Source organism: Gambusia affinis, linkage group LG20 (genome assembly GCF_019740435.1).
Source record: "Gambusia affinis linkage group LG20, SWU_Gaff_1.0, whole genome shotgun sequence".
Taxonomy (NCBI): domain Eukaryota; kingdom Metazoa; phylum Chordata; class Actinopteri; order Cyprinodontiformes; family Poeciliidae; genus Gambusia; species Gambusia affinis.
Genome location: NC_057887.1, coordinates 17,076,104 through 17,103,545, shown reverse-complemented (window position 1 = coordinate 17,103,545; position 27,442 = coordinate 17,076,104). Strand labels below are relative to the sequence as shown.

At 37.5% G+C, this 27,442-nt stretch overlaps 4 protein-coding genes across 7 annotated transcripts; 2 read left to right on the top strand and 2 right to left on the bottom strand.

The window, feature by feature from the left end:
* The first annotated feature begins 53 nt into the window (after positions 1-53).
* Positions 54-6,107, top strand: dnajb12b (DnaJ heat shock protein family (Hsp40) member B12b). The gene is made up of 8 exons (XM_044102792.1): positions 54-370; positions 1,325-1,502; positions 1,584-1,729; positions 1,935-2,108; positions 2,186-2,256; positions 3,008-3,117; positions 4,110-4,282; positions 4,392-6,107. The coding sequence occupies exons 1-8, from the start codon at positions 238-240 to the stop codon at positions 4,508-4,510; spliced, it is 1,104 nt and encodes a 367-aa protein (XP_043958727.1). The 5' UTR covers positions 54-237; the 3' UTR covers positions 4,511-6,107.
* Positions 6,108-8,224: 2,117 nt separating this feature from the next.
* On the bottom strand, positions 8,225-9,991 carry ddit4 (DNA-damage-inducible transcript 4). Its single transcript, XM_044102791.1, has 3 exons — positions 9,797-9,991; positions 9,353-9,575; positions 8,225-9,262 (listed from the first exon to the last, which is right to left on the bottom strand). The coding sequence occupies exons 1-3, from the start codon at positions 9,974-9,976 to the stop codon at positions 8,763-8,765; spliced, it is 903 nt and encodes a 300-aa protein (XP_043958726.1). The 5' UTR covers positions 9,977-9,991; the 3' UTR covers positions 8,225-8,762.
* Positions 9,992-12,230: 2,239 nt separating this feature from the next.
* On the bottom strand, positions 12,231-16,019 carry anapc16 (anaphase promoting complex subunit 16). The gene is made up of 4 exons (XM_044101580.1): positions 15,870-16,019; positions 15,403-15,556; positions 13,061-13,135; positions 12,231-12,681 (listed from the first exon to the last, which is right to left on the bottom strand). The coding sequence occupies exons 2-4, from the start codon at positions 15,542-15,544 to the stop codon at positions 12,572-12,574; spliced, it is 327 nt and encodes a 108-aa protein (XP_043957515.1). The 5' UTR covers positions 15,545-15,556; positions 15,870-16,019; the 3' UTR covers positions 12,231-12,571.
* ascc1 (activating signal cointegrator 1 complex subunit 1) lies at positions 15,461-27,442 on the top strand. Of its 4 annotated transcripts, none has more exons than XM_044101578.1 (11): positions 15,461-15,577; positions 16,198-16,341; positions 16,725-16,827; positions 16,949-17,046; positions 17,131-17,309; positions 17,411-17,544; positions 18,080-18,199; positions 18,283-18,407; positions 20,196-20,269; positions 21,112-21,260; positions 27,104-27,442. In XM_044101578.1, the coding sequence occupies exons 2-10, from the start codon at positions 16,224-16,226 to the stop codon at positions 21,226-21,228; spliced, it is 1,068 nt and encodes a 355-aa protein (XP_043957513.1). In that variant the 5' UTR covers positions 15,461-15,577; positions 16,198-16,223; the 3' UTR covers positions 21,229-21,260; positions 27,104-27,442. The 4 variants fall into 4 exon arrangements, 3 of the variants coding, with proteins under 3 accessions (XP_043957513.1, XP_043957512.1, XP_043957514.1); XM_044101577.1 differs by having other exon boundaries at positions 15,481-15,647; XR_006369214.1 differs by lacking the exons at positions 15,461-15,577; positions 27,104-27,442 and adding exons at positions 21,996-22,166; positions 22,264-27,097 and having other exon boundaries at positions 16,084-16,341.

Genomic DNA, 27,442 nt, shown 5'->3' with positions numbered 1-27,442 from the left:
TTGTCGCCATCTAGGGGAGATTTGAAGTATAGCACCGATGATGCCACCTTAATCATTTTTATTAAACAAACTGGACAAGCCTGGGCACCGGCAGTAAAACATTGCTCATATGCTAATAAGTAAATATTTTCATAACTGAATGACTTTTGTCTATTTACAGTGTATTCGCATTTTAATTAGGTAGCGGATGTATTTATAGTCATTGTCGTTGCCGCTGCTGCTGCCGCTGCTGCTGCAATGGAAGTAAACAAGGACGAGGCGGAGCGCTGCATTGACATTGCTGCCGCAGCTTTAAAGATTCACCAGCCTGAAAAGGCGCTGAGGTTCTTGGAGAAGGCACAGAGACTCTTCCCAACAGAGAAAGCTCAAGGTAAGCAAGAGTTATGATGGTGGTGCGTGATGAGGACTCTGTAGTTGCAGCATCATCACCTGCAGCAGCACTTCCATCCCAGAGGAGCTGCGCATACAGCCAGGGCCTGTAATAGCGTTACTAGCTGACTCCGTTACTATTAAACTGTAATGTTAAGCTTGACAATACGCAAAGCTGGTGTTCATTTTCATTCCTCTTTTGGCTTTAAATGTGTCAGTAAATATTAATAGAAAAATAAACCTAGAGATCCGGTCAACAACAGGGCAGGGGAGGGACCTAGATTACCAGCATCCTTAAATAGCAGTTTCCTTTGCATGCACTACAATTATTTTCCCCACACTTTTTGTCACATTACAATCACAAAGCTTCATGTTTTATGTAAATTATATGTGATAATAAGGCAGTACAAAATTACAAAATGTGTGTGTGTGTATATATATATATATATATATATATATATATATATATATATATATATATATATATATATCGGTGTGGAAGTTCACCTTCCAGCTGAACAACAATCCTAAACATACAGCCTAAGCCACAGTAGGATAATTCATGATGGTTCACATCAAATACTACACTTTCATCTAACTAAGAATCCTAGAGGAAGACTTAAAAATTTATTATCATGGACATTCTCCAGCTAATCTGACCACACTTAAGGTATTTTACAAAGAAGAATCGTCCAGAGTCTGCCCAAATCTGCAAAGCTGGTTCAGACATTGCCTTACAGATTTGTAGCTGTAACTGAAACAAAAGCTGGCTGAAAAATTTAGACACAACAAACAGTAAAAGGTATTTTTAGAAAAAGCTACTAGAAAATGACCTTATGTAATTCCTAAAGTATAATAAACATGATTAGATAATCTGTAAAACAAGGGTTTGTGTGATTTTAGGTGCTGTCTTAGTGCTTCAGTTAATAACCATTTGTCACTGTATGATTGTCAGCACTGCTGGACCTTATTGCAAGAAATGGCTTTACTCCCAGACATGGCGGCCACTCAGACTTCCGCGATGATTCTGGGCCTCGACATCGACAGGCCCCACATGAAGACACGAAGCCAGAAGAAAAACCTTCAGACCATCTTAGATCTTACACGGCAGAGCAGCAGGAGGCCGTGAGAAGGTAAATGGAGGTTCTGTTGATGTAATTACATTTTTTTCTTTATCTGCCCTTCACATTCCTAACCAAGTTTTTTGCACACAGCATAAAACAATGCAAAGACTTCTACGAAATCCTTGGGCTCCAGAAAGATTTCTCTGAGGACGAGCTCAAGAGGTCGTACAGAAAACTGGCTCTGAAATTCCACCCTGACAAGAATCATGCGCCGGGCGCGACAGAAGCATTTAAAGGTGATACGGTTGATTGTCATGTTGACAATCAACAATTCGTAGTCGATTGTCAACATGAATCAACATGAACGTGATTCATGTTGACAATCAGAAAAGTCGAACATGAGACAGATGCCAACTGAACTTGTAGAAAGTATAACAATTGTTCATTTCTCAGATGCCAACTGAACTTGTAGAAAGTATAACAATTGTTCATTTCTCACAGCTATCGGAAATGCCTATGCTGTTCTAAGTAATGCAAACAAAAGAAGACAGTATGATCAGTGGGGAGAAGAGGGAAGGCATCCAGCAAGTAGCAGCCCAGGAAATGGAAATTTTGAGTCAGATATCTCACCTGAAGATCTCTTCAACATGTTCTTTGGAGGAGGTTATCCATCAAGTAAGTGTCACCTCTCTTTGTCTTTCAACAGCCATCTATGTGAGAGGAAATTGATAAACTATACTTTATTATTCTAGGTAATGGTCATGTATATACTAATGGGCGGATGCGTAACCAGAGACGGGAGAGAAGAGAGCGACCAAGAGATGTAAGTTTATTGTTATTACATTATTTATTTATTCTTCTGATCGTTTTGTTTTTATTTATTTATTTTAATTTCATCTGTTTTTGTTCTTAGATTACTTCACAACAACCTATTTTTTCACCATTTATGTATCTATTGTTCATGGAGTACAGCAGCTTAAACAAAAATAGATTACAAGTTTTGTATTTTATGTGTAGCATACTTACCATGAGTCCTTCTTCCTCTACATTACTATTATCATTATTACTATTTTCAATATTATGTTTTACTATGGTTGTTGTTCTACAAATTACCTTTATTTATGTATTACTGTATCAGTTGTTGATTACATTTTTACTCCATTAATTAATTACTTTAATTAACAGTTTTCTTCTATATTATTATGTCTTCACATGGTTTTCTTTATTTTGACTATTTAATTCCATTAGTTATGCTTTAACACATTTAGTTCCTTCATTTTCTTTCTTGTATTCTGAACAAGCAATGGCTAATATTAGAGTTGACTAAGAGTTGAAAATATGTGTTGAATTTTGACTCTTAGAGCACACTCGATACCAAGTTGTACAGTCAATAGTATGTGCTGTGTCTGTGTTGTGTTTTTGATTTTTGTTTGCTGTAATTACAGCTCTAAATGCAGCATAAAGATAATGTGGTGTCGCATAATCGCCAGCAGGGGGTAGCATTTAGTTGCTCGCCATTTTACAAGGTTGAGAAGACGTTTCTCTTAAGAGATGTTTTTCTGTCACATCCTCAGGGAGGTCTGGCTGTCTTCGTGCAGGTCATGCCCATCCTCATTCTGGTGATTGTGTCGGCTCTCAGTCAGATAATGGTCAACAGCCCCTCCTACAGTCTCAGCTTCAGGCCGTGAGTGTGACCTCCTGTTCTAAAATGGTGCACAAGAGTGTTAAATGACACAGTGAACGGTTGTTCTGCCTGACCGAAAAGGAGTTGAGCAAGATATCATCTTTAAGTAAAATTTTCCAACCCAGCTTAATTTAGCTGTGAACTCTAGAACCTTTTCACAGTGTCTCACGTTACAGCCACAAATGTCAGTATGGTTTATTGAAAATGGTTTGCAAATAAAGATCTGAAGGGCGTGAGGCTCATTTGTTTTCAGACATGCTTACTCTGATATCCTTAAATAAAATCCAGGGTATACATCTGCCTAAAAAGTCATCTAATTATTAAATAGATTTCAATTTATGATGGATAGACAAAAAAAAAGATTGTTAAAGGGACCAGAAAAGACATACTACAACCCTATGGTACAGTTATAGGGTACGGGAAAAGGTACACCTTCCAGTAAGATAATGATGGTAAATACCTAGAGCTACAATAGATTAAAATGTTTACAATAGACCAGTGCAGGTTTAGAGCTAAATCCAATTGAAAACATGTTGCAAGGCTTGGAAATTAATATTCCATTCAATCTGACCAAAACTGGGCTTTTTTGCAAGGGAAAACCTGACACAATTTTCATATATGTCATTTTTTTCCTTCCAAATTCCCCATTATACTCTATTTTATCTTAGTTTACCCCATCCTCCACCCAAAAAAATGCATTGGGATTTATAATTTAAATATGAAAAACATTTGATTTTCACAAGGCATGGTAAAGTCATTGCTCTAAGGAGCATATAAGTTGCATGAAAAAAAATGTTTAATTTTATTTTCAGAAACAGATGGTTTTAAAGATTTTTTTTTTTGTTGTTTCGTTTGTCTTATGAAAACTCTTGCTTTTGCAATCTGAAATGTCCTTTGAATTGAGCCGAGTTGATTCAGGGCCCAGTGGGTCATTGCTGCGCTGCCTGCTGTCATATGATATGACTCCCACACGCTGTCTTATCTCCTCTCAGGTCAGCTGGCTTCACGCAGAAGAGGCTGACTGAGAACCTGAAGGTGCCATATTATGTGGGGGAGCAGTTCTCCAAAGAGTTCACGGGCATGAATCTGAAAAATCTGGAGCGGAGCGTGGAGGACGACTACATTTCAAACCTCCGCAACAACTGCTGGAAAGAGAAGCAGCAAAGTAGGGCTTCTCCTTGCATCCGGCCAGGCTGAATCTTTTGCAACGCTTGATGAGGTTTTGCAGCCCTCCTCGTATGTCTCACATGATTTGTTTGTGTGGTCTGTTGCAGAGGAAGGAATGCTCTACAGGGCTCGCTATTTTGGAGACAGTGAGCTGTACCAGAGAGCACAGCGGGCTCGAACTCCAAGCTGCGCCAAGCTCTCGGAGATCACGGCCTCCTTACATTAAAACATTGCTAATCTTACATTAGTTCTCCAGAATAGGATTAGTTCTGATTATCTTTCCTCTTGTTGCCTTCAGGTTTCTAGAATCATCCCAAAACATGACTAACACAAAGGCTGTAAATACATAAGCTTCAACATCCTCAAGGCCTTACGTAGCTAAAGACACATGAGTAAAACACTTCCCTCTTCTCTCTTTTTCTAAGTTCATGTGATTGATATAGAATTCTTCGTATATATATTGCCATGAATTAAAACAAAGCCATTTATCACATCTTGACAAGGGAACAAGATGTAGATTTGATGAGAAGCCTGAAAGAACAGAAGCCATGAAGATGAAAAAGATTGCTTCACCTTTGTACGACTGAGAAGCCAGTGTCGAACCAGAGACAAAGTTTAGCTATAAATAGAAATGCGGATGTTAATTTACACAGCAGTTTAAAAAATACCATGTTGAATGCTTCCTCTTGTTTGTTTTTCTTTCTGAAGTCAGAGGAGAAGCTGCCTCCTCTGACTCCAAATGCACATTCTAACTATGCAGGGAAATTAGTGTAGCCTCTGAGTAACATGCACTCACAGTTTGGGCGTAGTTAGACACAGTCTTTTGTTCTAATGTACTTGAGAGGCAAGAGTTAGGAGATAATCCTGTCACTTTTTGTCCTTTGATTAAATGAAGGACGGCCATATGGTGTTACCTCACTTCACTTTGGATGCAAGGCCTTGAAAAAGTATTTACATCCCCCAAGGTTTTTCACATTACGTGAAATAAAATTGGGATTTATTGTGATAGACCAACAAAAAGCATCTCAGAAGTTTTTTACAGCCACCAACCGTTCCTTATATTTTTGTATTTAGCTGAACACAAATGCATGCATTGATTTATAAAAATAAAATGTGTTTTGACAATGTTCCCCAGCTGTTCTTAAGAAAAGCATCTCACAGTTGGGATGATGCGATCAGGTCAACGCTTCGTACTCGTCGTCCTTCACACATCGCATGTAATCCGAAAAGTTCAATCTTGGTTTCATCTGACCATCATCTTGTTTTTCTTCTACCTCTGGATTGATAGGGCCATGGATCTGTGCAGCTCCTACAGAGCTATATGAATAATGATTTCCTTCCTTCTCTTATCACTATTAGGGCACTTCTGAAGGTTTGCACTGGATTTTATTGAGGGGTACCAGTACAATTTCAGCTCACACTTGTCACTATAAAATTGTTGAAAGCCTTGTATTCTCTTCCTTTGCCTATTCCTGTAATGCTTTACTTTGTGTTGGTATGTCACATAAAATCTCAAAAAAATGCATATGTAAAGTGTCAACATATGAGACGGTTCAAGGGGTGTGAATACTTTCGGAAGGTACTGTGCCAAAAGGATGAAACGTGTGCTTATACCCACCAGGTGGGATTACAGCAGGACGAAGGTTTTTGCTGTGTATTGTCTCTGATACATCTCATATTTAGTTCGGAATATGACCTTTATTCTTTGTACCTTATTTATTACATACATCTTCAAACTAAGAGAAAAGTAGAATATTGCCTCACTTTTTTGTCCCCCACTGTGTTTCTACTCCCAGACTAAAATAAAGACGGATGCCTGAACGTGTTGATTGTGACTCATTGCTGCGAGCAGAACAAGCACGGAGGAGAAAAGAGAGAGGGGGAAAAAAATAAAAAATAAATAAAACAAAAGCCCTGTCAGCATATTTAGTACAAACTGTGCCGGGAGGCTGACTAAGGCTGGGAAGTGGACACATGGCAGTGCTCACGTTCACACTTTTGAGAGTGAGACGTGCAGCCTGTCCTGAGCAGCAGAGAGTGCAGCGTCACATTCTTCCTCTATAAATAAATTCAGCTGTTTTCGGCAGATGTTGCAACTTTTTCTCAGTGACTTTTTTTTTTTTCTCGCTTGAGTCATGAATTGGTTTCATCTTCAAGTTCTGCTTGTACTTGTGACAGCTGGTTTAAACTGTCAAATTTGTGGGTAAGAACTTAAGAAAGAATTTGATGCCTTGACCCACAAACCTCTTGAAAGCCATGGTGGCTCGATTATGCTGACTTAGTGTGTGACTACTTGTTACATTCAACAATGACATCAATGCAGATGAGTACAAAAGTTTTCAGGTCAAGAGGTCAAGAACAGAGGAACATTTTCATTCATCTGTTCGAAGAAGTCAGAACTCCTCTCTCTAGCAGATAAAACTTTAACTTAGCATAAAAACAAACTTCAGTCAGAGAGCTTCTTTCTGATCGATGTCCCTGTTCTGGGTCAACCTTCATTATGTAACCTGGAGTTTGTTGCATCTGAGTTTTGATTCAACAAAACTAATGTTATCCATTTTGTTGCATAAACTCAGCAACACTATATCCACTACATTGGAATAAATTATATCATCCAAAAGCCAATTTATTTCAGTAATTCTGTTCAAAATATAAAATGTATAAAAAATAAGATTTTAAGATTACATAAAACTAAGAAATAGAAGGACATTTTACTGAGAATAGATATGGAGAATGCTAACTTGAGAGTCACTGACAAACTCCATAATGCTGAGTTCCATTTGTAGTCAAAACTCGGAAATTCCGACTTTTGAGTCGGAAGAATCGACTGGAATGCTAAACCCAAGCCGAACATCTCGCTTGGGAAGTGGTAGAACTCCAACTAATTCCAGTTAGGATTTCAAGATGGCTGCTGCTCACAACTTTAGTAGTAAACTCTTTTACCTTTACTCTTGATTTTCATTCTTTTACTTCTTTTTTACATCTAATTACTTTTACAAGTGTGTCGTACTTGTGCATGTAGCAAGTAGTAAAACATAGTTTATTTGCATGATGTGTGGTGTGCAGCTCTGGTATTATTGTTAATCCCGTATAACAGTGTACATTACATGGACATACCTTTCAGTAAGTCTGTATTAAAAACCCTCCTTTGAGGTTTTGCAACATTCCATTTTAAGAAGCTAGATTTAAATGTTTAATAGTTGTAACCCATATGAATCTAAATCAATAGAAGTAGAGGATTGAGATACATGTCACTCTTTGTATTATAGATCTTTTTAAAATATGAGTTTTACATCTTATTTTTTGAAATTACTGAGATTAACTTTTCTAGAATAGTCAGAGATGAAAGTTGTGTACACCTGTAACACATAGGAGGCTAATTGAGGCCTGCCACAATTGTGATTGCCTGTAATTTCATATATATATTTTTTAGATTATAGATTTACACCTTGTCCCATTACAATTTCCACAAAATAAATGGTCAATGAGTAAAGAAATACTGCAGCGTTAAAACGTTTCACATTATGATTTGATTATCCTCATTATTTTGTAACACTACTGCTGTGAAGGCATGTATCATACTTTGGGGATATTTAAGCATTTACAATTTAAATCAATGTTGAGTTCCAAACTTCCTGCATTTCTTTTTAGCGCAAATTTAGCCCTATGGGTTTGATAATGGGTCTACAAACACCGAGTACATAAAATTTACAAATACAAGTTTTCTCTAAGAGCTTTACAGCCAAATTATTGTTTTTTTTTATGCAGGCTATAATATAAACTGCAATATTATGTTATTAAGCCTTGTTAGACTAATAATTTATACAATTATATTATTAAAATTGGGCATCTCCTCCTCATTTTCATGAGTCACCTTAAATCTCCCTCTAAAATGAACCACAAATACAAGAAATGCAAGAACATTTCAAAACACATCAAGGATTGTTATAAAAAAACAATAATTTATTTGTGATCATGAAAGTACAAAAACAGTGCAACATTATGAAAATCTGAATATCAAATAAAGTTGAAAGCATGAGGCTCAAACACACAACAGAACACTGAATGAGGTTTGAAACCTTAGCTGTGGCTTGCAAATGTACAAGCACTGGCTGGCTTTAACTCTGGGAGTGTCAAAGATACCCTAAGATAATGGTCTACAGTTCAATTCACTGACATGTTTATAAAAAAACAAAAAATAAATCTACAGAGATTCAAAGAATACAGCTAGCTGCCTGAACAAAGTTTCAATAGAAACTAAGGTTCACACTTTAATACTTGCAAAATGCCCGTTTACCAAGATGAAGCACAATGGTTAGGCTAAAAAAAAAATGTTCCAAGTACCATAAACTTCAGGTCCTTTACAGTAGGAACAAAAGGCTACATTATGACAAAGTTCATCCTTACACTTCAAAAGGCATCACGTATTTGAAGTTCTAAGGCCTTTCTGTGAGTTTTTTTCTATCCACTCAAGACATTCAACATTCCTCTATGAGCAGCCCTTCAGAAGAATACAGTTTCTTTTTGATCACGCGGAACCCAGTGCTAAGTTTTAGAGCTTGTCTGAGAGCTGGAGTGGATGGAGACTTGGAGCTGAATAGTCCCTGGATTTTAGGCCACAGCCCACCCGTCTCTAGCCTCAGCACCAGAGTGAGCTGAAATGTGGGGACGAGATAAGGGTCCACGGATAGCTGTCCTATGCTCTCGCAGGCAGCCCCTTGCTCTACACAGAGGTCGATGAGAGCCCCTCTTAAACCGCAGGGCTCGCTAGCTGCCAGGTGGATGAGCTCCTGTCCGATGTGCTCCAGAAGTTTCTCTGGAATGAGCAGCTTGGTACATCTCAACGCACAGTCTGAGTCTTTGGCCTCCCTTAGGCTCCGTGCAATAAGGTCCACTACTTCTTTCAGGATCGCTTCCTCCATTGGGTCAAAGAAAAGGTCATCATTCACTGGACACAGATCACTGGAGACATCCGAGCCTGCAGAGGATAAGCAGGGTGTGAGCACTTTCAAGCTTTATAAGAAGTACCTCCAATAGGATTTCAACAGATTTGGAAGGAAACACTCACCTGAGTCTGAAAGATCACTCCTGCTGCCATTATTGGACCCTGATTCAATGTTGCTGTCGTTTGTGCTGAAATCAGCCAGTCTTTGGACCAGTTTCCCCCAGGACAGTCTTCGGGGACTGCTGTCCACTGGGGACGGAGGTATACTTCCAGCCTCTATGGGTGCAAAGACTTCAGGCATGTTTGTCCTCTCTTTAGTGTTCAACAGATGCGTGTCAGATTTCAACTGTTTTATTAGGAGAAACAAAGACCACAAATTAACACAATACTTCAACCACTTTTCCAAAAAAATACATAAAAAAAATTTATAAAAGAGATAGAAAATATGCCATCTTAATTACAGTAACGAAATACAGACGTTTAAAGCTAGCAACAGCAATATTTAAATAGCTTAAACTGGTCAAATTAGCTCTCATTTCAGCAAAACTAACAAATATTAATACTTACAGTTTTGAAATAAAACTGTAAAGTGCGTAGTCGTTGTTTTAGTTGAAAAAATGGATAGTTATTGTCTAGAAACTTCCGCCGTCCACTCCCCCTTCCCGTTCTTTCAGCAGCTGCCGAGCTCCGCAGTCTCTTTACCCCCGCAACAATGCTTATATATGCCCTGCACGAGGCCACGCCCATTTTTCCCCAACCACCCAATCAAAAAGAGGGGCACGGCTTGTGAGCTGTATCTTGCCTGGTAACATGCCAGCAGAGAAGAAAGACAAACAGGAGGAGAAAGAGGTTTAGAGGGAGGGGTGGCTTCAACCCCACTGTAGTGGAAATGTACAGCGACTTGTCTGGACTTGCAACCGTCATATAGGGCTTCTTTTGTATAGCATCCTCAATAGACGTCCATATGTTGTTTTTTGCTGTTGTTGCGTGGTGCATTGGCAGCCATTAAAGCAAAGGATAAAGTCCATGCAGACCTGCCAAAGGCTGGTTCAGGGCTGCAGTGTACAGTACATTACGTCACCTGTTTTTCTCTCAAGCATTACATCAGAATTTTTTATCTGACCCGCAGTGATGCAAACATGCAATAAGCTGCATGATACAAATGTGAACATAAATTAAAAGTAACATGTTAAAGAGGCCAGCATTTATTCACTTCATCAGTAAGCATTATATTTATTCTCATACTAAAGTGTTGATGATATTTTGACACATTTGTTTCAGATCTTCAAACCAATAAGACAAAGGGAACCAATGTAAGTATAAAAGGTAGTTTTCAAATTGACTTTAATTATGAAGGGAAAAACTATCCAACCTGGCTCAGTGTCGAAAGGTGATTCTTCTTCTTTCTGAAGTCATAAATTAACTATGATTACCACTAACGCATGATGACCATAACATCTGTATAGTGCAGATATAACTTTTAGATGTTAACAACATGAAGTAGTTTTAAAGGTCTCAAAAAGCAGCATATTATGCCTCGATATGCTGTTAACAAGGCTACCAGTTTGCATCAAAGACTGATTCAGGAGCCGATACAAAAAACCCAAAACATCCAAAGCAAATATCATTTGTGTTAGTAAGTGTTGTTCAACAATAAAAAGAAACTGTGTAAAAATGGCAAGAGTAACAATCAGGGGCTGCTTTGTCGCTTCATTTCTTGGACAGTTCGCCATAATTAAAGGAGCCAGGATACGCCGTAATACAAGAAAGTCCCAAGGGAGAATTTCTATCAGTTTGTGATCTTAATATCGAAAGTACTTGGGATAGAATTCAAAGCACAGCAACAAGCCCACTTCTGAATGAGTCACAAATAACATCAAAATTAAAGTTTTGGCATGCTCTAGTCAATGTGTAAACTTAATTTTATGGAGATGCTGTACCTTTTCTGCACAGGTCATTCATGCTCAAATACATCCTGTTTGAATTAAAACTATTCTGCAAAGAGAATTATACCAAAGTTCTTCCAAAATAGTATAAGACACTTTTCTAAAACTCAGTTGCAACCAGGTTCATGGGACAATTACTTTGTTACAGATGGCTTAATTCCCTTCAGTGGATATCATAATCTCTTAAAAATTACCATTTACTCAGGTTAGCTACGATATTAAATGTTCTTTGACAGTTCTGAACATTTAAGTGCAACAAAAGAAGTGAAAACACATGAAAACTGGAGGCGTGAAACCCCCACAACACTGTAGGACCAATCATAAAAAGCTGAAATGAGAGGAAATGGATGTGGGTGCAGAAATGTGTGCATGAACACATACAAGCAACACAGAATAAGAATTAGATGTTAAAAAGAAGCTGTGCAGCATCAGTGCAAAAACAATTGCGATTGTGTCACTTATGAGTCAGCAAGCTGTACATAGGCAGTACAGTTAGATCATAGAGTACTGGATAACCGCCAGATCCGATATACTGTTTCACGTGCGTAGGCGTGGAATAACGTTTACTTTGCAAGAGAGGAAGTGAAAGTCACATGCAGGCACATGATGTTCTGAAGTAGAAGTTTTGAATTATGCTAATAAAGCCAAAAATTTACACACACAAAAAAAGTTACTTTCATACTTGAATAATGTGAACTGTATAAAAAGACGAAGAAAACTACCCAAACAACAACTGTGAGAGTGCTCTGGATCAAGCTCCTTGTAGATGAAATCTAACCACGAGCTGGAGGCGTGTCCTGCACTGGTCAGGGCCGGGCCAAAGGACAGTATGTTCTGTGCATTCCCGGCCTTCATTTGGATGAAAACAACCGCTTGGAATGATCTGTGTGTGCTTTCTCGCTGTAAACACAGAAAGCTTCACAAAAACAACAGCGGCGATGAACGTCAAACTTTGGCACGTTCTTGAAGCAGGAAATCACAAGGAAATAAGTAACCAGATGAGGTGGAGCTTAAAACTCAGTGAAAAGGACTAAGAACAAACTACACACCACCAAGCCTGTCAAGAATCAGTTTATTATTCTAAATGAGATGAAAGACCTATTATGACTATTAACTAATATTACAAGTTGAGTAGTTATAAGATTAAGCTGAAAGGTATTTTAGTTTGGGTGGTACACATCATTGAATATAGGTTTAAAAAAGGTAAACACAAAATTGTGCAAAATATAAAACAAAAACATTTTACGTTTAACATGTTGAAATAACCTTTAGTTCTATGTTACAGTGTAAACTCTTACAGAAAAAAGTATTACATGTGAGACAGAATAAAACATTTCTGTTTGTCTTCATTCTGTTTGGCTGATTTATTCCACAAAAAGCATCCTAATGCCTTTGTCTAGGACGGTGTGAATCCTAGTAGCTGCTCTATTGGTTTGTAACGCCATTCGTCTGCTTCTAGCTCTTCCACAAGGCTCGCAAGTTTCTCCATTCTAGATGCTTGTTGATCTGAAAGAACAAACAGGTTACTTTATTACCATATCGAGTTTTATTAGGTTAATCTGAAAGAAACCCAAAAGTAATGTGTGAAACCAGTGGAAAATAGTGCTGCTGCCGCATTAGACCAAAGGTTAAGACTTGAAAATTTGATGCCCACTGCATTGACTCATGTTGGTTGAATACAAATATATATCACATTTTTCAAAGTTTTATATGTACAAGAATGTAGAAAAAAAAACAGGTGCAACATTTTCTTCCATTTCATAATTGTGCACACTAGTTTCAGACAGACATAAACAAACAGGAACACAGATGTTCGTGGATTTAAAAAGTCAAAATGCAAAAATATGAAAAAGTTTAAGATGCATGAGCCAGGGCACAGACTTACCTTGTTTAACCTGTTTTAGCGTGGAGGCAACTTGGTAGCTGAACACAGACTCGCATAAAAATCTGTCAGAGCCATCTGAAAAAAGAAATAGCATTAAAAAGGGGCAGCATGATCAAAATTTATATTTTAAGGGCTTTGTGATAAATCAGAATCTAGACTGCAGGCAGTTCAATACTAGCACCATTTTGTTTTTGTGTATATTTTTTACTTTTGTTTATTATTGAAAAATGCAAGGTCATCCATGCAAGCTCTGTAATCTTTAAGGCTGTATAGATTTTCAAAATCTTGATATACTTTCAGCTAGGGCTGTTGTATACAAATATTTTAGTAATTGAGTAATCTATCGATTATTCTTTCGATTAATCGGATAAAACATTTATAAAATAATATATTGGTAAATCTAACATAACAGCAGTGATACTATCGGTTACCAACATCAGTTAATTTTTCATATTTGAGCATCCCTAAAAGTTACTTTTTTGTAGTTTAGAAAATTAACTTGTAACAACAATAGGTCACTTTTATTGCGGGGGCAGGCGAACGAACGAACATAAGATGGAGGTGGAAGGCAGGAAATAGACCAGGGGACAGACGAACGTAAATCTGGGGAGGAAAGACGAATGAACAAACCTAATGTGTGTGTGGGGAGGGGGACACGACCGGTAGGCCAGGGGACGAACAACGGGCTGGAGAGCAATACAGGATACTTACAGCACCTTCGTTCATCACACCCAGAAACTCATCTACCAGCTATGTACCGCCACCCGTTTGTTGAGACCGGGACGATACAAAATTTATTGTGCGGTTCAGGTTCGTCCTTACACTTGCACTGTAAGCATAAACTACTCAGCCGCCGTATTCAGTCTATCCGCTACCCCTGCAGCTCTCTTCCCGCCGTTCGCTGGCAACCGCCAGTCATTTTAAGGATGCTTATTGGCCCCCCAAAACGATGAAAACCCGGGCATTATCATAAATCCATAAAATCCCCACGGGCCAAACTTGAAAACTGGACGTTATGATGGTAACACTTTTCGTCAACAACTCGGAAGTGACTGAAACACGTTGCGCTAAATAATAAAACAGAAATTAATGAAGCTCCGGGGCAGGTAAATTTTCCTCGAGGAATTTCAATAATCGAGGTACTCAAATCACTCGAGGAATCGTTTCAGCCCTACTTTCAGCATCAGTGCTATCATCACAAAACGGTACATAATCTTTGCCCATGGCACTGATGCGATTCTGAAACCCAGAGCTTTGCTTTTGGACGTTTTTCTGATAATGGTTAAGCTGATGTGTTTTGTACTTGGTCCAGAGTAAACTACTGTATGTCCGTTTCTTCAAAAGAATTGTTGATCTGATACAAGGATGTCCTTATTGTACAATTTTCAGTCCAAGAAAAGCTTTGAGAGACTGATAGCTTATCTGGACAGGGTTAATGTAAATCTTTTTGGTTGAATAAACTTTAAAAGTAAATTTGACTTTGCAACCACAAACTAGGTCTCTACCAGGTTTGCATACCTGGAAACAAAATTCTTCTGTTTTGCAAAGAAGAATTTGGTTCATTCTTCTTTGTAAAACAGATGAAACTCAGTCAGAGTGTCTGTAAACATCAATCTTTAAGTCTTGCTACAGATTCTTAGTTGGATTTAGAGTTTTTACCGAGCCGTTCAAGGGGTTGTTCCCTCCACATGGCTTGAGGCAAACTTTCAACAAAACTTCTAGTGGCTTACTTCTTACCACTCCCCTGGATAGGCCAGATTTGTGAGGTGCATGATTAATAGTTGTCCTGTTGACAGATTCTCCCACTTTGCAGCTCTTTCAGGGTTACTACAGGTCTCATTGCTGTTTCTCATATTATTGTGCCCTATCCAATGAGATTTGCAGCTGTGATACACTTTTTTTTAATTTGATGGATTTAATAGTGCTCTCTATAAGAAGCTTATAATTTGCATGGGTTCTTTTAATTGCAAATAAATGAATTCCTGTATCATGTTTCATGTTCATAATAGAGGAATTTCATGTTCACGAATATCACGAATACAGTAGCAACTTTGTGCTGAGGAAATCCCAATTTTGACTTAAAATGTGGAGAAGTGCAAGGGAGTGTTGTTTCAGGGACAGCAAATCGAGCATGTCTTTGTTTATTGGTGTCTATTTATGAATGCAACTTTCTCCTCTGTAAATAATCATTATCATTTGAAAATCATTGAATTGTTATTTTCCCAGTAGAATGAATCTATCTCGCTGATAATATGAAAATATATTTCCAAAAACATCGTTTATTTTCCATCAGGCCCTACTTTCAGCCCATGCTATCAAACAGCTAAAAAAAAACAACATACCTTCCATCATCTCTCCTGCTCCTTTAGGATAAGTGTAGAGAACTTTTCTGGGAGGGATGAGCTCTGAAGCGCTGAATCCAGAGCCCGTTACCGAGCTACCGCTTACACCTCCCGCAGAGGAGGACGATGAAGACGCTGCCATTGCCTTAGGAAGCTACCAAGCACATACCAAAACGTCAGTGAGAACTTTATTCATCACGGCTAATTCTAAAGTCTATACAGAGCAACAGGGAATCTATAACAGAGTAAGCTAAAATCAGTTTAACCATCTTTATCATGTCTATGAGTCTAACCACATCACAAACGTAAAACCGTTTCCTGTTTTAGTTTCAAAAATGTATTCCGATTCAGCTATCAGAACAGCTGGTAGGGAAGCTAACTGTAGCAATGGAGCGAAAGACCATTCGACCTAGATATTTCTCCACACAATACAATCAGCTCAGATATACTAAATAGTAAAATCCTACCGTAATTTTCCAGCTTGTTCGGCTTTATTCATACGCAGTTTAGCCTGGTGTTTGTTTTGCCGTCCGTAATTTACGTCAAAAAGAGGGTTGCCATTTTAAAAGATGCCACAACAATCTGAATGGTTCATTTCTATAATGTTCCAAGGAGCTCGTTCCGCTTACATGTTATGTAGATCTATACACAAGTTACCGTAAATTAACGGAAAGTGTCGTAACGCGATTGACCAACTAGCTTACGTGGATGACTTGCTACTTTGAAGTTGTAAACAAAATTTTAAGGTAATTTTCACGAAATTTTAATTGTCACTTTATCTTGGTATTTTAACAGTTTTAGTTTAGGTTTGGTAGCAATCAATGGATGTTCTACGCCCACCGCTTATCAACATAAACGGCAGAATATATCGAAGAAATATAGTTAAAGAAGAACACTATGAAGAAGAAGAAGAAGATTTCTCGTACATGGGACCATCTGGTTAGTAAGCATTTGACAAGTTTAATTATTTTGTCGTGTTTCACCCACAAACAAACGTGTATTTTATTGGGACTTTATGTGACAGACCACCAGAACCAGAAAGTACTTTTAGATAAGTATTTTAAATATTCTCCAGCTGTAATTGCAGCACAAGTTCCTAAGTATCAACACAGGAATACCAAATACAAATACATGCCTCAGCTTTATTATCTTGAATACTATTTTGTGTTGGTCCCCATATAAATATCCAAAAGGTAGGTGAGTGATTTTAACTACAACAAATGTGAAAAGGTTACCCATATGGTTTTGCAACGAACTTCACATTTCTACTGTTGCTACTAGTTTGTTTTGCAAAAACCAACTCCATGTTTGTATGATTGAAGAGAGTAAAGCTCTGGAAGAGGATGAAACCTGTGACAGCCACTCCATTGAACAAACCGATAAGGGATACCGCTGTGCCATTGATGTCCCAAGTGTTCTTTACAAGTAAGTTGTGAACAAAATGGCTGCTCTTCGTCCCGAAACTTGAAAAGAATACAATTTTTGTGTGAGCATTTGTGTACTGTGCGTATGGTGAGCATGTTTTAATTTTGTTGTTGTTATATAGATATATCATTGGGAAAAAAGGAGAAACTCGAAGACGTCTTGAGTTTGACACCAAAGCCTCAATCAGCATCCCGAAACAAGGAATAGAAGGACAAATCGGTGAGGATAAATATCAAATCGGGTCATTCTGAAACTAATGTACCTACAAAACATCTTCTTTGTATGCATTTCTTTTGCTTTTAGTTATCACTGCTGCCCACAAAGCTGCAGTTTCCTCTGCAGTCACTCGAGTAGAAGTCCTTGTAGAGAGTTTCCGAAAGAAACAGCCCTTCACTCACTTCCTGTCTTTGCCTTTGAATGACTCCAAAGTTCAAGAAGGATTCCAGACATTTAAAGATGAGGTGTTGCAACAATGTTCACAGGTGCTCTTGACAAATGCAAACAACATTGGGGACCAGCTGAAGTAGTTTTAAATTATTGCATTGTGTGATAACGAATAAATCATGTGTCACCTACTTTGCAGGATCATGGAGTGGAGGAAAGCATCTTTCAAAACCCTGCAAAGCTTCATTTGACACTTGGCACTTTGGCTCTGTTAAATGACACAGAAGTGAGAAAAGCATGTGAACACCTCCAAGAATGCCAGAGTTTTATCAGGTAGAGGCTTAAAATGAGGTAGAGGCTTAAAATTCATCACGGTGTCAGGCTTGACACTGTGATGATAATTGTGCACACTGTGATTGTGCTGTAGAAATTTGTATTTTCAAATAATGCTTAAAAATGGACTAACAGACATTGGTTGGTAAGAGCTCTTGGTATGAAAACATTAAAGAAAATGTAAAAACCATAATGCATATAGTGATCTAATTGGCTTTATTGCAACCAGAAAAGCAAGAGTTAAAATTAAATCATACAATATATTGATTATTGTAGCTATATTTGTTGTGTATACATTTATTTCTTGTTATTCTGAGTTTAATACAGATACTTAGGCAAAATATAGTATAAACACCCAGGAAATTCAGTAGTTTTTTTGGTCACTACAACATGTTCTTTGGAATCTAATGAAAAGATCTTTAAAGAGGTAAAATGGTATGACAGAAAATGTAATCTCATTTGAAACTAATATCTTAAAGCTTTTTATAGATGTTGATTTTGAAAACTTTATCAATTCAGTTTTGCATTTCATCAGGGACATCACTGAAGGAAAGCCTCTGCCACTGGAAGTGACGGGTATAGAGTACATGAATGATGATCCAGCCATGGTGGACGTCTTATATGCCAAAGTCAGTGTTAAAGATGGATCTGACAGGTTTGTGTTCGAAAGAAAAAGTGTTGTCAGTGACCTTCTGTTTTTTTTTTTAAAGTTTTGCCTTAACCTTTTCCTCTCTATAGGTTGCAGATGATTGCAGAGCGGCTGGTGGAGCATTTTGTCTCTGTGGGGCTGATGGTCAGGGAGTGGGACAGAGTGAAGCTGCATGGAACTGTCATGAACACACTATTCAGAAAGGACACCACAGGTAAATATTATGAGCACCATCTGGTGACAGCTTGATTCTCTCTTGGTCATACACTGCTCTCCTTGAATAAAACGATTATAGTGTGTAAATGTACAAAAAGGTTTGAAATTCATTCTTCTTTCTGAGCATAACTTTTGCCACCAGTTTGAAATTTGCTATGGTTCAGCTGAGATTATTTTTTTTTGCTTTCTTGTTAAAAGTTTTGTCAGAATCTGTTTGGCATCTGGGAAGTTTGGAAACTTCTTTCTTTCTTTTATCCACATTTTAAACTTCTCTCGTCCACTATATTTTTACCCCAATGTTAGTAAAGTATGTTGGATACATCTGTGTGAGGTGGATTTTAAAGCTCTGAATTTAGCCATAGGACACACCTTGTGAATGTACCCCAAAAATTTCTTAAATTAGTGCGTAGTCAGGTATGTGCACATTTTGTTACCAGACTTTGACCTTCCACTCAACTTTCCAGATATGTTGTTGGATGCGAGTCTCAGAACATCAGGCTTTTGTTTTACAAAGTCTTTCCCAGAATTAGTTATAACATATCCATAACATTCAATTTCTATATTTATAATTATTTTTCTGTTAGTGTCATGTAATATAAAATTTTCTAAGAAACTTAATTTGGGGTATTCATTAGGTGTAAGCATTAATCACCAAAATAGCAGAAACATTTTAAAATAATCAATTTATGTGCAATAAATCTATAAATGAGCTTGACTTGTTGAACTGAATTACTGAAATAAATTAACTTTTTCTTTAAAGATAATCACATTTTTTCAGATGCTCCTGCATGGAGTTTGTTATTTTAGCTTGATGTAAATCTTAATTCATAAAGGCATGTGATTAAAAAAATGTTTGTTCAAGAGTTACTTTTAAGATTTTGGTGTGATTTTTGTTGCCCCAAGTTTTGTGAAAAGCACTGTTTCTTGAGATAATGTCCTCAGGACACAGATCACATTTTCTCTACTTGATAGCAGCTGTGCAGAGGCTTAATAAAATTGATCATGAACAGAACAGTATCTTTTCAATAAGCTCAGATGTGTAGAAATAAAGTGGTATTTTCAGGTCCCACATGAGGTTTTCTATTTTATCAGTTAGTGTTACAGATATATCTAAATAAAATTGTGAGAACATTTTAGAGAACGTGACCTTTGATTCATAAAAAGCATATTTGTGATTCATAAAAAGCATATTTGTGATTCATCTTTTGTCTTAAGAGGCATCGGCTAACCATGAACAGGAAAAAGGAGAACTGCTGGGATCATTATATTCGTTCTTTTTTTCCAGAACATACTTTTCCAATGTTCCCTTATTATCTTTTAACTCAGATCGGAGCTGCAGTGACCACAAAGCTGAGCCTCAAAACAATTAGAACAGCTAAATTGCCCAGAGAGGAATCCGGGAGGTACTTCTCTGTTTGGCCTCAGAGCTGTGTACGTGCACAGAACAGTGTGCTGCTTTCCAGCTACTCTCACAATGCCTTCATTCATTTTGCTGATGGATCCCATCCAGCAACGGTTCTCACATTCGCACCGGACTGACCAACAACAACACCGCACAAGCAAAGTGGTCTGCCACTGCTGATCATGTTTACAACCACAATGTACAAAGCTCAGTGGCTGTGCTCTCCTCAGTCCTCGGTTTCGCAATATCATTTAACAAACGAAGTTACCTTGACATTTGCTGGGTACCATTGGAGCTGCAAGTAAACATGTTTATTGCTTCTCTGAGATAACTTATCAAAGTGTTCTTCCTTTTATTGTGTGTTGGTCTGTGGTGTTTTTCCAGTTGAGAAGAGGTGTGGAGGAGGAAAACCAGCCACAAGTGAAAGAGAGGCTTTTGATGCCAGGAACATATTAAAGGTTAGACCCCTTTTACATCCAGATTAACAGATGCACGTTTGTAATGTAATATCGAATTTTCTCGAAGTTGTACTAAATCATGTGGGTGATTACATAATTTTCTGTTTTATAACCTATAACAACATGAACCAGATATGGATGCTGTATTTCAGCACTTGCAGATGTGTTGTACTTTAATGTATTTGGATTCAAAGCATTAATAGGATTGACATTTTCTCTGCTTTCAGAGTCCCATAAGAGCTAGGTAATGAACAGCTCTGTAAAGCCTGATTTTGTTGTTTTGGCAGAGCAGCTCGTTGTCCTGCCTCACTTCTGTCAACTATTTCAAAATGTTCTCTGATTTAAGGCTCCGAGTGAAATAATACTCCCAGATGTTTGATCGCTTTAAAGGTCACAGTGTACAGTTTATTACCACATATTTTCTTCTTGTACCGTTTTCGATGGTGTGGATTAGTATACAGGCCCCTTTTACTCTGATTCTCCTGGAAAAAAATCAAATTTAATCAAGTTTGTTAGAACATAAATGAACAACGGCATCATGAAGACTAAAGGAGATGACAGACGTGGAAATGTTTAAAGCAGGATTAGATTATAAAACAATAATTCAAGCTTTTAATGGTCTAAAAGAGCGCTGTTCAATTCAGGTTTGTGTCTCTCATATAAAATGTAAATAAATCCATTGTAACACAATGAGCTGTGAAAAAGCTTAAGGAATACTTTTGCTAAGCACTGTAGATGGCAAGAAATATTTTTGTCTGACTGCTAACAAGTCTGTTAAAATAGTTGTTTTAAACTGAAAATGATGATGTTTAAAGTCTGAAAACATGTTTTTTGTGTCTCAGAAATTTGGTAATTACAGTTTTGGAGAGTTTGAGCTGAACACTGTCCAGCTGTCACAGAGGTACTCAACAGACCGTACCGGATACTACTCATCTGCTGGGAGCATAAGCTTCTCTTGACCTTTATCCCAGCTGAGGCGCAATATTCTGAGGTGGGTGAGAACATAGTTCTGGAGCAGCAGAAAATTGCAGTTAGCGGCTCTGACCTCTAGGTGGCAGCATATATTTGCTTTTATTGAGCAAAGCTTTTCAGGCATAAATTTGTCAAACCTATCAAATGTAAAATACTATATTTTTAAATAAAACGCAATCAGAAGAAAACATGTGAAAAGCTTGCATCTACATAAAATATGTACTTTTGTATTAATCATATTTTTTGTCGTGATCTTGAAGATAGAAATGATTTTTTTTTTCAGAATTAGGGTTGTTGACATTAAAGTGATTTTATCTTGAATCTTTGTTGTTTTACAATGTGATACCTTGCCCTAAACAGAATAAAATAAATACTCGAACATTTTGTAGTAAATAAAGGTGACACGCTGAATAGTTTGAAGAAAAATAAACATCCTGAGTCGTGGCAGAAAGCTGTTTATAGTTGTTGAAACAGTCTGACTCAGTATAATGTCATCCTCACACCACTGAATGTCATAACCACTTGTAACACACATCCTTTCACCTAACTGAATGTGTTAATGCTTCACACATGATTTATTACGCTATCCAGCCTTTCTTTTTATACCCCATCTTTCCTTTTAAGGAGCCCTACCACACAAACTGCTGCAACTTTGCTCCCTGTGACTTCTGTCGAATTTGTCATTGAATACAAACGTCAGACAAAGAGCAGGGCTTCTTGCTCGTTCCATTTTTATCTCTCGCCTTCCCCTCAGCTGGTGGTTCTCTCTGTTTAGCATGCAGGAGCGTGATCGCCAAGCGGGCAAAAGTTACACCAGTAAAGTCTGAGAGCTCTCTTTGTTCACTATGCCATCCTGTGCTGTCCATTTTAGCAGTGGCTTGACTAGTTCACCTTCTCCTCTTCTGTTCTTCTGTCCACAGTCATGGTAATTTTTTCTCTTTTTTTGTTTGTTCAGCAGTGTAAAATAAAACATATTTATTCAAACCAACAAAGAGACCTAATTATGCACACTTACTTTCCAGACAGGATGCTTGTTTCTGGTTCAAGAGTGCATATCTAGTGTAGCACCACTTCCAGGAAACTCATTCATGAAGGTTTTTTCACCTAGGCCTGAGTAAATGGAGCTCAGGTGTACACAAAGGGAGAAGAGGAGCGACACATGATTTGTAATTTAATTAAATGTTTGAGGACTGTGTATTGTCTGTTTTGGCAGGAACATGATTAAAGATGAGTTCTACAGATGTCTGCACCAATGTCGCATGAGGCGTTGGGTTGTGCTTATCTAATGAGGCAGGAGATGTTACTATTTTATTAAAAATATCTGTTATGTACGGAATTTCTGTTTACTTTAATTAACATCTCATATTTTACATTATTTATTGGAAAAAAAAACCTGATAACATTCATTACAATTTTGTCTGACATTTTGGAATCTTTATTGCAGAAAGTCTGTCTAATTGGCATGATTTTCTTATTTTTATGTGAGACTACATTCTTCTACATTGTTGTTTGGCATGAGCGAGCTACCAACCCTAAATCATTTTTCCAACTGTTTAAATAAGATTCCAGAAAGGAATCTGGAATGACTGGCATTTTTCTGACTGTTTGGAGTGTAGAGTTTGACAGAGAAGCCACTTTCCCAAGCATTGCTGCTCACTACAGGATAGCTGACCTAAAGAAAGCAACTCTGTTTTTTCTTCAGTTGCAATAAAGTCAAATCTGGGTATTTGAAAAGATTTCCAGTCATGTGAAATACAGAGTGGTCTGTAATCTAAAGGACCACAAAAACGTTTGTAAAAGTACAGTGATCAACCAGCAAGCATCAGCTGACTGCAGGCATTGACAGCCCATTGTATTCTCCACCTGAGCAGATAGCCCAGCTAATTAACAAGCTAATAGAAGCTTGGTAAGCTTGTGCTATTTGATGAAAAGCAGAAAGACAAAAAGAGATAATGCACAAAAAGCATTTGAAAAAAATAAAATAATTTAGTGTCTGGTAATTCTTTTTGCTTTTGTTTATGTATGAAAATCACAATAACCAAAACATTCATTTTGATGCAGTTAGCAACAGTTACATATTTTCTTTTGATTGAAATAAAAGCAGTTAAGTTGAGTACAGTTTTGTCTTAGATTTTTGTGTTAATCATGATGTTTTCACTGAATGGTGTCATACTGTAAGGATCTTAATCTACTATCCTTGAGCAAAAGCTTCAAAGTTTTTCTAACTTCCTGCCTCACCTAGCTGTGCAGTAGTGCTAGCATAAACTTGTACATAGATTTTTCTTACTTTCCCCTTTCATATTAGGGCTACAGTTAACTTTGCATATATTTGATTTTGATTTTTTAAATATGTATATAATTGTCATAATATGGAGTCAGACAGCACTAAACTGTAATTGAAGTAGTAGCCTACTCATTGACCTTCATCTTTGCTGAAGATCAATGAGTACTAAATATGAGTCATTGAATATATATATATTTTTTCTGTTTTATTAAGTAGTTGTACCCACCAGGCACCACAAATGTGTTACTCCCTCTTATTTTTACACTAGTGGTAGTTTCTGTATACAACTCATGTAGGGTATTTGCAGTACTGTAAATAATTAAGGTGCTGTGAGTACATTTCGTTTTACTAATGTACATTTTACAACGGGTGATTATTAAATGGAGAAATGGAAAATTTGGGTTTTCAGATAATGTTGTAATTTTATTTCCTAGATACTTCTTCTTTATTAACTTATTTAGTACACCAACATTTTTTAGGCCTCCAAGTTCATTTTCTCTCATTACTGCAGATATTATTTAGGTGGGATTGTTACCAAAGTGAATGACAGCAATTTAGGGTTTTCAGGAAGTATGGGCCAAATAATTGTTTTGCACCAAATTAGGTCTTGTTTTCGTCCTTGTGAGGATTGTAAGTGAAAACTACTGGTTCCTGTGCATACATTTATACAAGTATGCCCTCAGATGTAATGAGCACCTCCTTAACATGTCATTATTCCTTTATTTGTCACCAGTGCAGATGGTCGTGCCAAGAATATTACAGTGCAGTATGTTAAGCCTCATGTCTGATCTATTACGACAGACACTCACTCAGCAGTGTTGACAACACAAGTCTTGCTGTTTCTGGAAAGCTCTGACTCAGTAAACTGTAACATGTTCTTCACGCTTTTCATGTTTTAATACATTCAGCACACTGATCTGAACTAGTCATTACATATATAATATATTTAATCCTTCGGTGTGATTTCTGTCAAACATGAACAGTGACATCACTTTATCTGTGAGTTTTTGGAATGTTTTGTCTCATCTGCGAATCTGTTAAAATGACTAAATCTTGTCATCGGCATCTGTGTGATTGCGCTTGCTTGTGCATCAGCCAAGATGCGTAATTTCTGTCCCTGACACGTCTCACCCTAATTAGTCAGTTTTGTTCTTCCTGCAGTGTGAAGCTCCACTAAGACCTCCAAAATCTGAGGACAAGCTTGAACAGCTTTCAAAAAGCTGTATAAATTAGATCTGTGTACTGTGCTTGTTCCTTTTGATCTACATCCCTTTTTTCTGAAGTTTTAATGAGGTGGAAGATGTATGTTTTAATAAAATATTTGTGTGGGAATATGTGCAAAAGCTACTGTACAGACTCCTTTTGCTTTTTGAACTTTTCTATTTTTTTCCCTCTCACAGTCACAATGATTTGAAAAATGTAAGTAAAGCAATTTAACAAAATAGGATTACTTAGACTATTTACACTATTCTGCTTATTTTCATAGCTATGCTTTTATATCTGTTATTTTGAGAGGAAACACTGTGTTCTGTTATTAAGGCATGTTTCACATAGGGAGATTATTAGTGGCACACCGCCTCCAACCTTCATTTCCTGTCTAAACATTCATCAGCTTCTGTGTAAATAAAAGAAACTCTGAATGTACTGAAAAAACTGTGCTACATAATTCCCAACCTGGCAAAAATGATTGCAAATCTAAAATTCAAAAACACAAATGTTCATAAACTTAGATGTGATCAGAAAGCTGAAGTTCACTTTGGTCTTGGTTAAATCCTGAAATATCCCTTTCACTGATTCATTGCAACAGAATCAAAGTTTTTCCAATTTGGATGCAACAAAAATACAACAGTGCTGCATTTTTAATAGCTTCCTTTTTTTAGATTTTATTCTCTTGTCATCTTTTTCTACCATTTGAAATTCACGCTAACCGCTGTGTCTGTAACCAGTGTTACAGCCTTGATTGACAGTGAAGGCGAGAGGGGTGAGAGGGCAGGTGATTCATGCAGCAGCTTATCATTCAGAGTGCTGAATCTGAATTTGATGCAGAGGCCTCCTGCAGCTGTCCGCATGTGTTTTATGCTGCAGTCATGTTTACTGGAAAGTGTTCAGTAGCTTTGTTATAATTCATTCTCCACAATAAGAGTCAAAGACAAGGCAGAAAGCAAACTGGTCCCTATCGTAGTTTGTTACTTCTGGATTAAGTGTTTATGCTTTGAAATGTTCGCAGTTCTGAAGATAAATCAGCATTTTGGATCAGTTTTGGTTCAGAATAAAGAAATCTACATTTTCTCCTGCAAACTCTCTGGTCAGACGCTGTCATACACATTTGATTTCCTTTTACATACTTTTTATGTATTTTATCGTGAAAATGTTTCACACAACACCTAAAATCATTCACCATCATTACAATGGTGATAACTGGTATCAGGTGCTGATGCAGAGAACATCCCACTCATCAGTTCTGAACTTGTTTCGGACTGCTGGGAGTGTTCTCCTCTAACGGGAAAGCTATAAAAACACTTCAGTGCAGGAGTTACAGGGCTGTTACTGGAAAAGAAGTGGTGCCTCGTGAGTATTGTCGTTTTTATCCGTCAGTTGAATTTTCTTTTTACTCTTTCTGGCAATATGCTTCAGTGGTGTCCTCAGCTCTGCAGTTCACCATCAAATAGAAACAAAAATGTTGCTCCAGCAGGTATTCCCAGAAGATCAGCAGTTGTGTTTTTACTAAACCACATGGCAAGGGGGCGAAACAATCCAAATATGTTGTTGATTGTTGTTGACGTATTTGTATAATGGTAATTAAGCTCAGGCTTGAAGCACAGTTTTGTTTCTTTGTAATCCTAAAGTAAAAAGTGCTGTGGCTTTGTCACGCATAATGCAAAAGAACATTTCCCAGAGGTGATCATGTTTAGCAGTTCAAGTGTAAGCGAGCTTCTGTTTACTCTGTGTTTAATTGGGGAAACTGCTGCACTTTCTCCCACATTTGCTGCTGTAAGCTGCCTGCAGTGCGAAAAACAGCCGCTTCAGTGCTCAACCAACAGTGGCAAACTGCTGTCACACTGCTCTCAACTAACTTTGCAGTCTTAATAGCTGTGTGACCCAGTTTGAATCCTATTGAATCGAATCCATATGCATTTCTAGCAGCTTCACTTACAGTTCTAAGTCACTTGAGATTACTTATTAAATGCCTGCAGATGTGGCTTATTCACTCCCCTACATTCGAAATAACCTCTGATGGGATTTTGGATTGGGGATTTTCATCTCAGGCTGGTCTGACTTTTTTCATGCAGACTTTTTTGGTGTTTGGGTTCAGTTATCAGAATGCAACTTCCTCAAATTGAGAGAGAAATGAGCACTCAAACTTAGTATGTCGTAATTGAATATGCACCTTCATCCTGCATTCTGCAAAAGTATTCATACCCCTCCTACTTTCATTTCATGACATTATGAAACAACCTTTAATGAATTTCAGTTGATATACCCATAAGGAATCACAATGAAAAACTGAGATTACTTGCAGATTAGTACAAATCAATAGCTTTAAAGTTCAAACGTTGATGATTTCTTTTGTGTTCCAGGTCTTTGCTGGACACAGCTGGACAGAAAATGATGATGACCAAGTCCCAACAGATCCAAGCAACGAATGGAAACATGCAGTCAAACTGTTTCATCCCTGCTTTGCATTCCCTTCTGTAATCATCTGCTGTTTACCAAGAATTCTTGAAGAAATCCTCAGAGCTCCTTCGTTGTGTGACAATATGAGCGGCTGTGATAAGCTGCACAGCTCATCAGGACTCTTTAGACTCATATGTTGTTTACATTTGTAATACGACGGGAATATTTCCAGATAAGAAAGCCTTCGAATTGTGCTGCGTACCGCCTTGTCTGATGTTAATAAAAAAAATATTTTCCCAGCT

What these genes read in the sequence shown, in the direction of transcription:
- ddit4 (XM_044102791.1), bottom strand. Translation starts at nt 9,976, where the DNA reads ATGGGCGTGGCCTCGTGCAGGGCATATATAAGCATTGTTGCGGGGGTA. An exon ending in TACAGTTTTATTTCAAAACT is followed by an intron (nt 9,576 to 9,796) that starts GTAAGTATTAAT and finishes CTAATAAAACAG; the next exon opens with TTGAAATCTGACACGCATCT. An exon ending in GAGTGATCTTTCAGACTCAG is followed by an intron (nt 9,263 to 9,352) that starts GTGAGTGTTTCC and finishes TATCCTCTGCAG; the next exon opens with GCTCGGATGTCTCCAGTGAT.
- ascc1 (XM_044101578.1), top strand. Translation starts at nt 16,224, where the DNA reads ATGGATGTTCTACGCCCACCGCTTATCAACATAAACGGCAGAATATAT. An exon ending in TGTTGCAACAATGTTCACAG is followed by an intron (nt 17,310 to 17,410) that starts GTGCTCTTGACA and finishes CCTACTTTGCAG; the next exon opens with GATCATGGAGTGGAGGAAAG. An exon ending in ATGCCAGGAACATATTAAAG is followed by an intron (nt 20,270 to 21,111) that starts GTTAGACCCCTT and finishes TTTGTGTCTCAG; the next exon opens with AAATTTGGTAATTACAGTTT.
- anapc16 (XM_044101580.1), bottom strand. Translation starts at nt 15,544, where the DNA reads ATGGCAGCGTCTTCATCGTCCTCCTCTGCGGGAGGTGTAAGCGGTAGC. An exon ending in AGCAGGAGAGATGATGGAAG is followed by an intron (nt 13,136 to 15,402) that starts GTATGTTGTTTT and finishes TTCTTTTTTCAG; the next exon opens with ATGGCTCTGACAGATTTTTA. An exon ending in GCTAAAACAGGTTAAACAAG is followed by an intron (nt 12,682 to 13,060) that starts GTAAGTCTGTGC and finishes TTGTTCTTTCAG; the next exon opens with ATCAACAAGCATCTAGAATG.
- dnajb12b (XM_044102792.1), top strand. Translation starts at nt 238, where the DNA reads ATGGAAGTAAACAAGGACGAGGCGGAGCGCTGCATTGACATTGCTGCC. An exon ending in CGCGACAGAAGCATTTAAAG is followed by an intron (nt 1,730 to 1,934) that starts GTGATACGGTTG and finishes CATTTCTCACAG; the next exon opens with CTATCGGAAATGCCTATGCT. An exon ending in TGGAGGAGGTTATCCATCAA is followed by an intron (nt 2,109 to 2,185) that starts GTAAGTGTCACC and finishes TTATTATTCTAG; the next exon opens with GTAATGGTCATGTATATACT.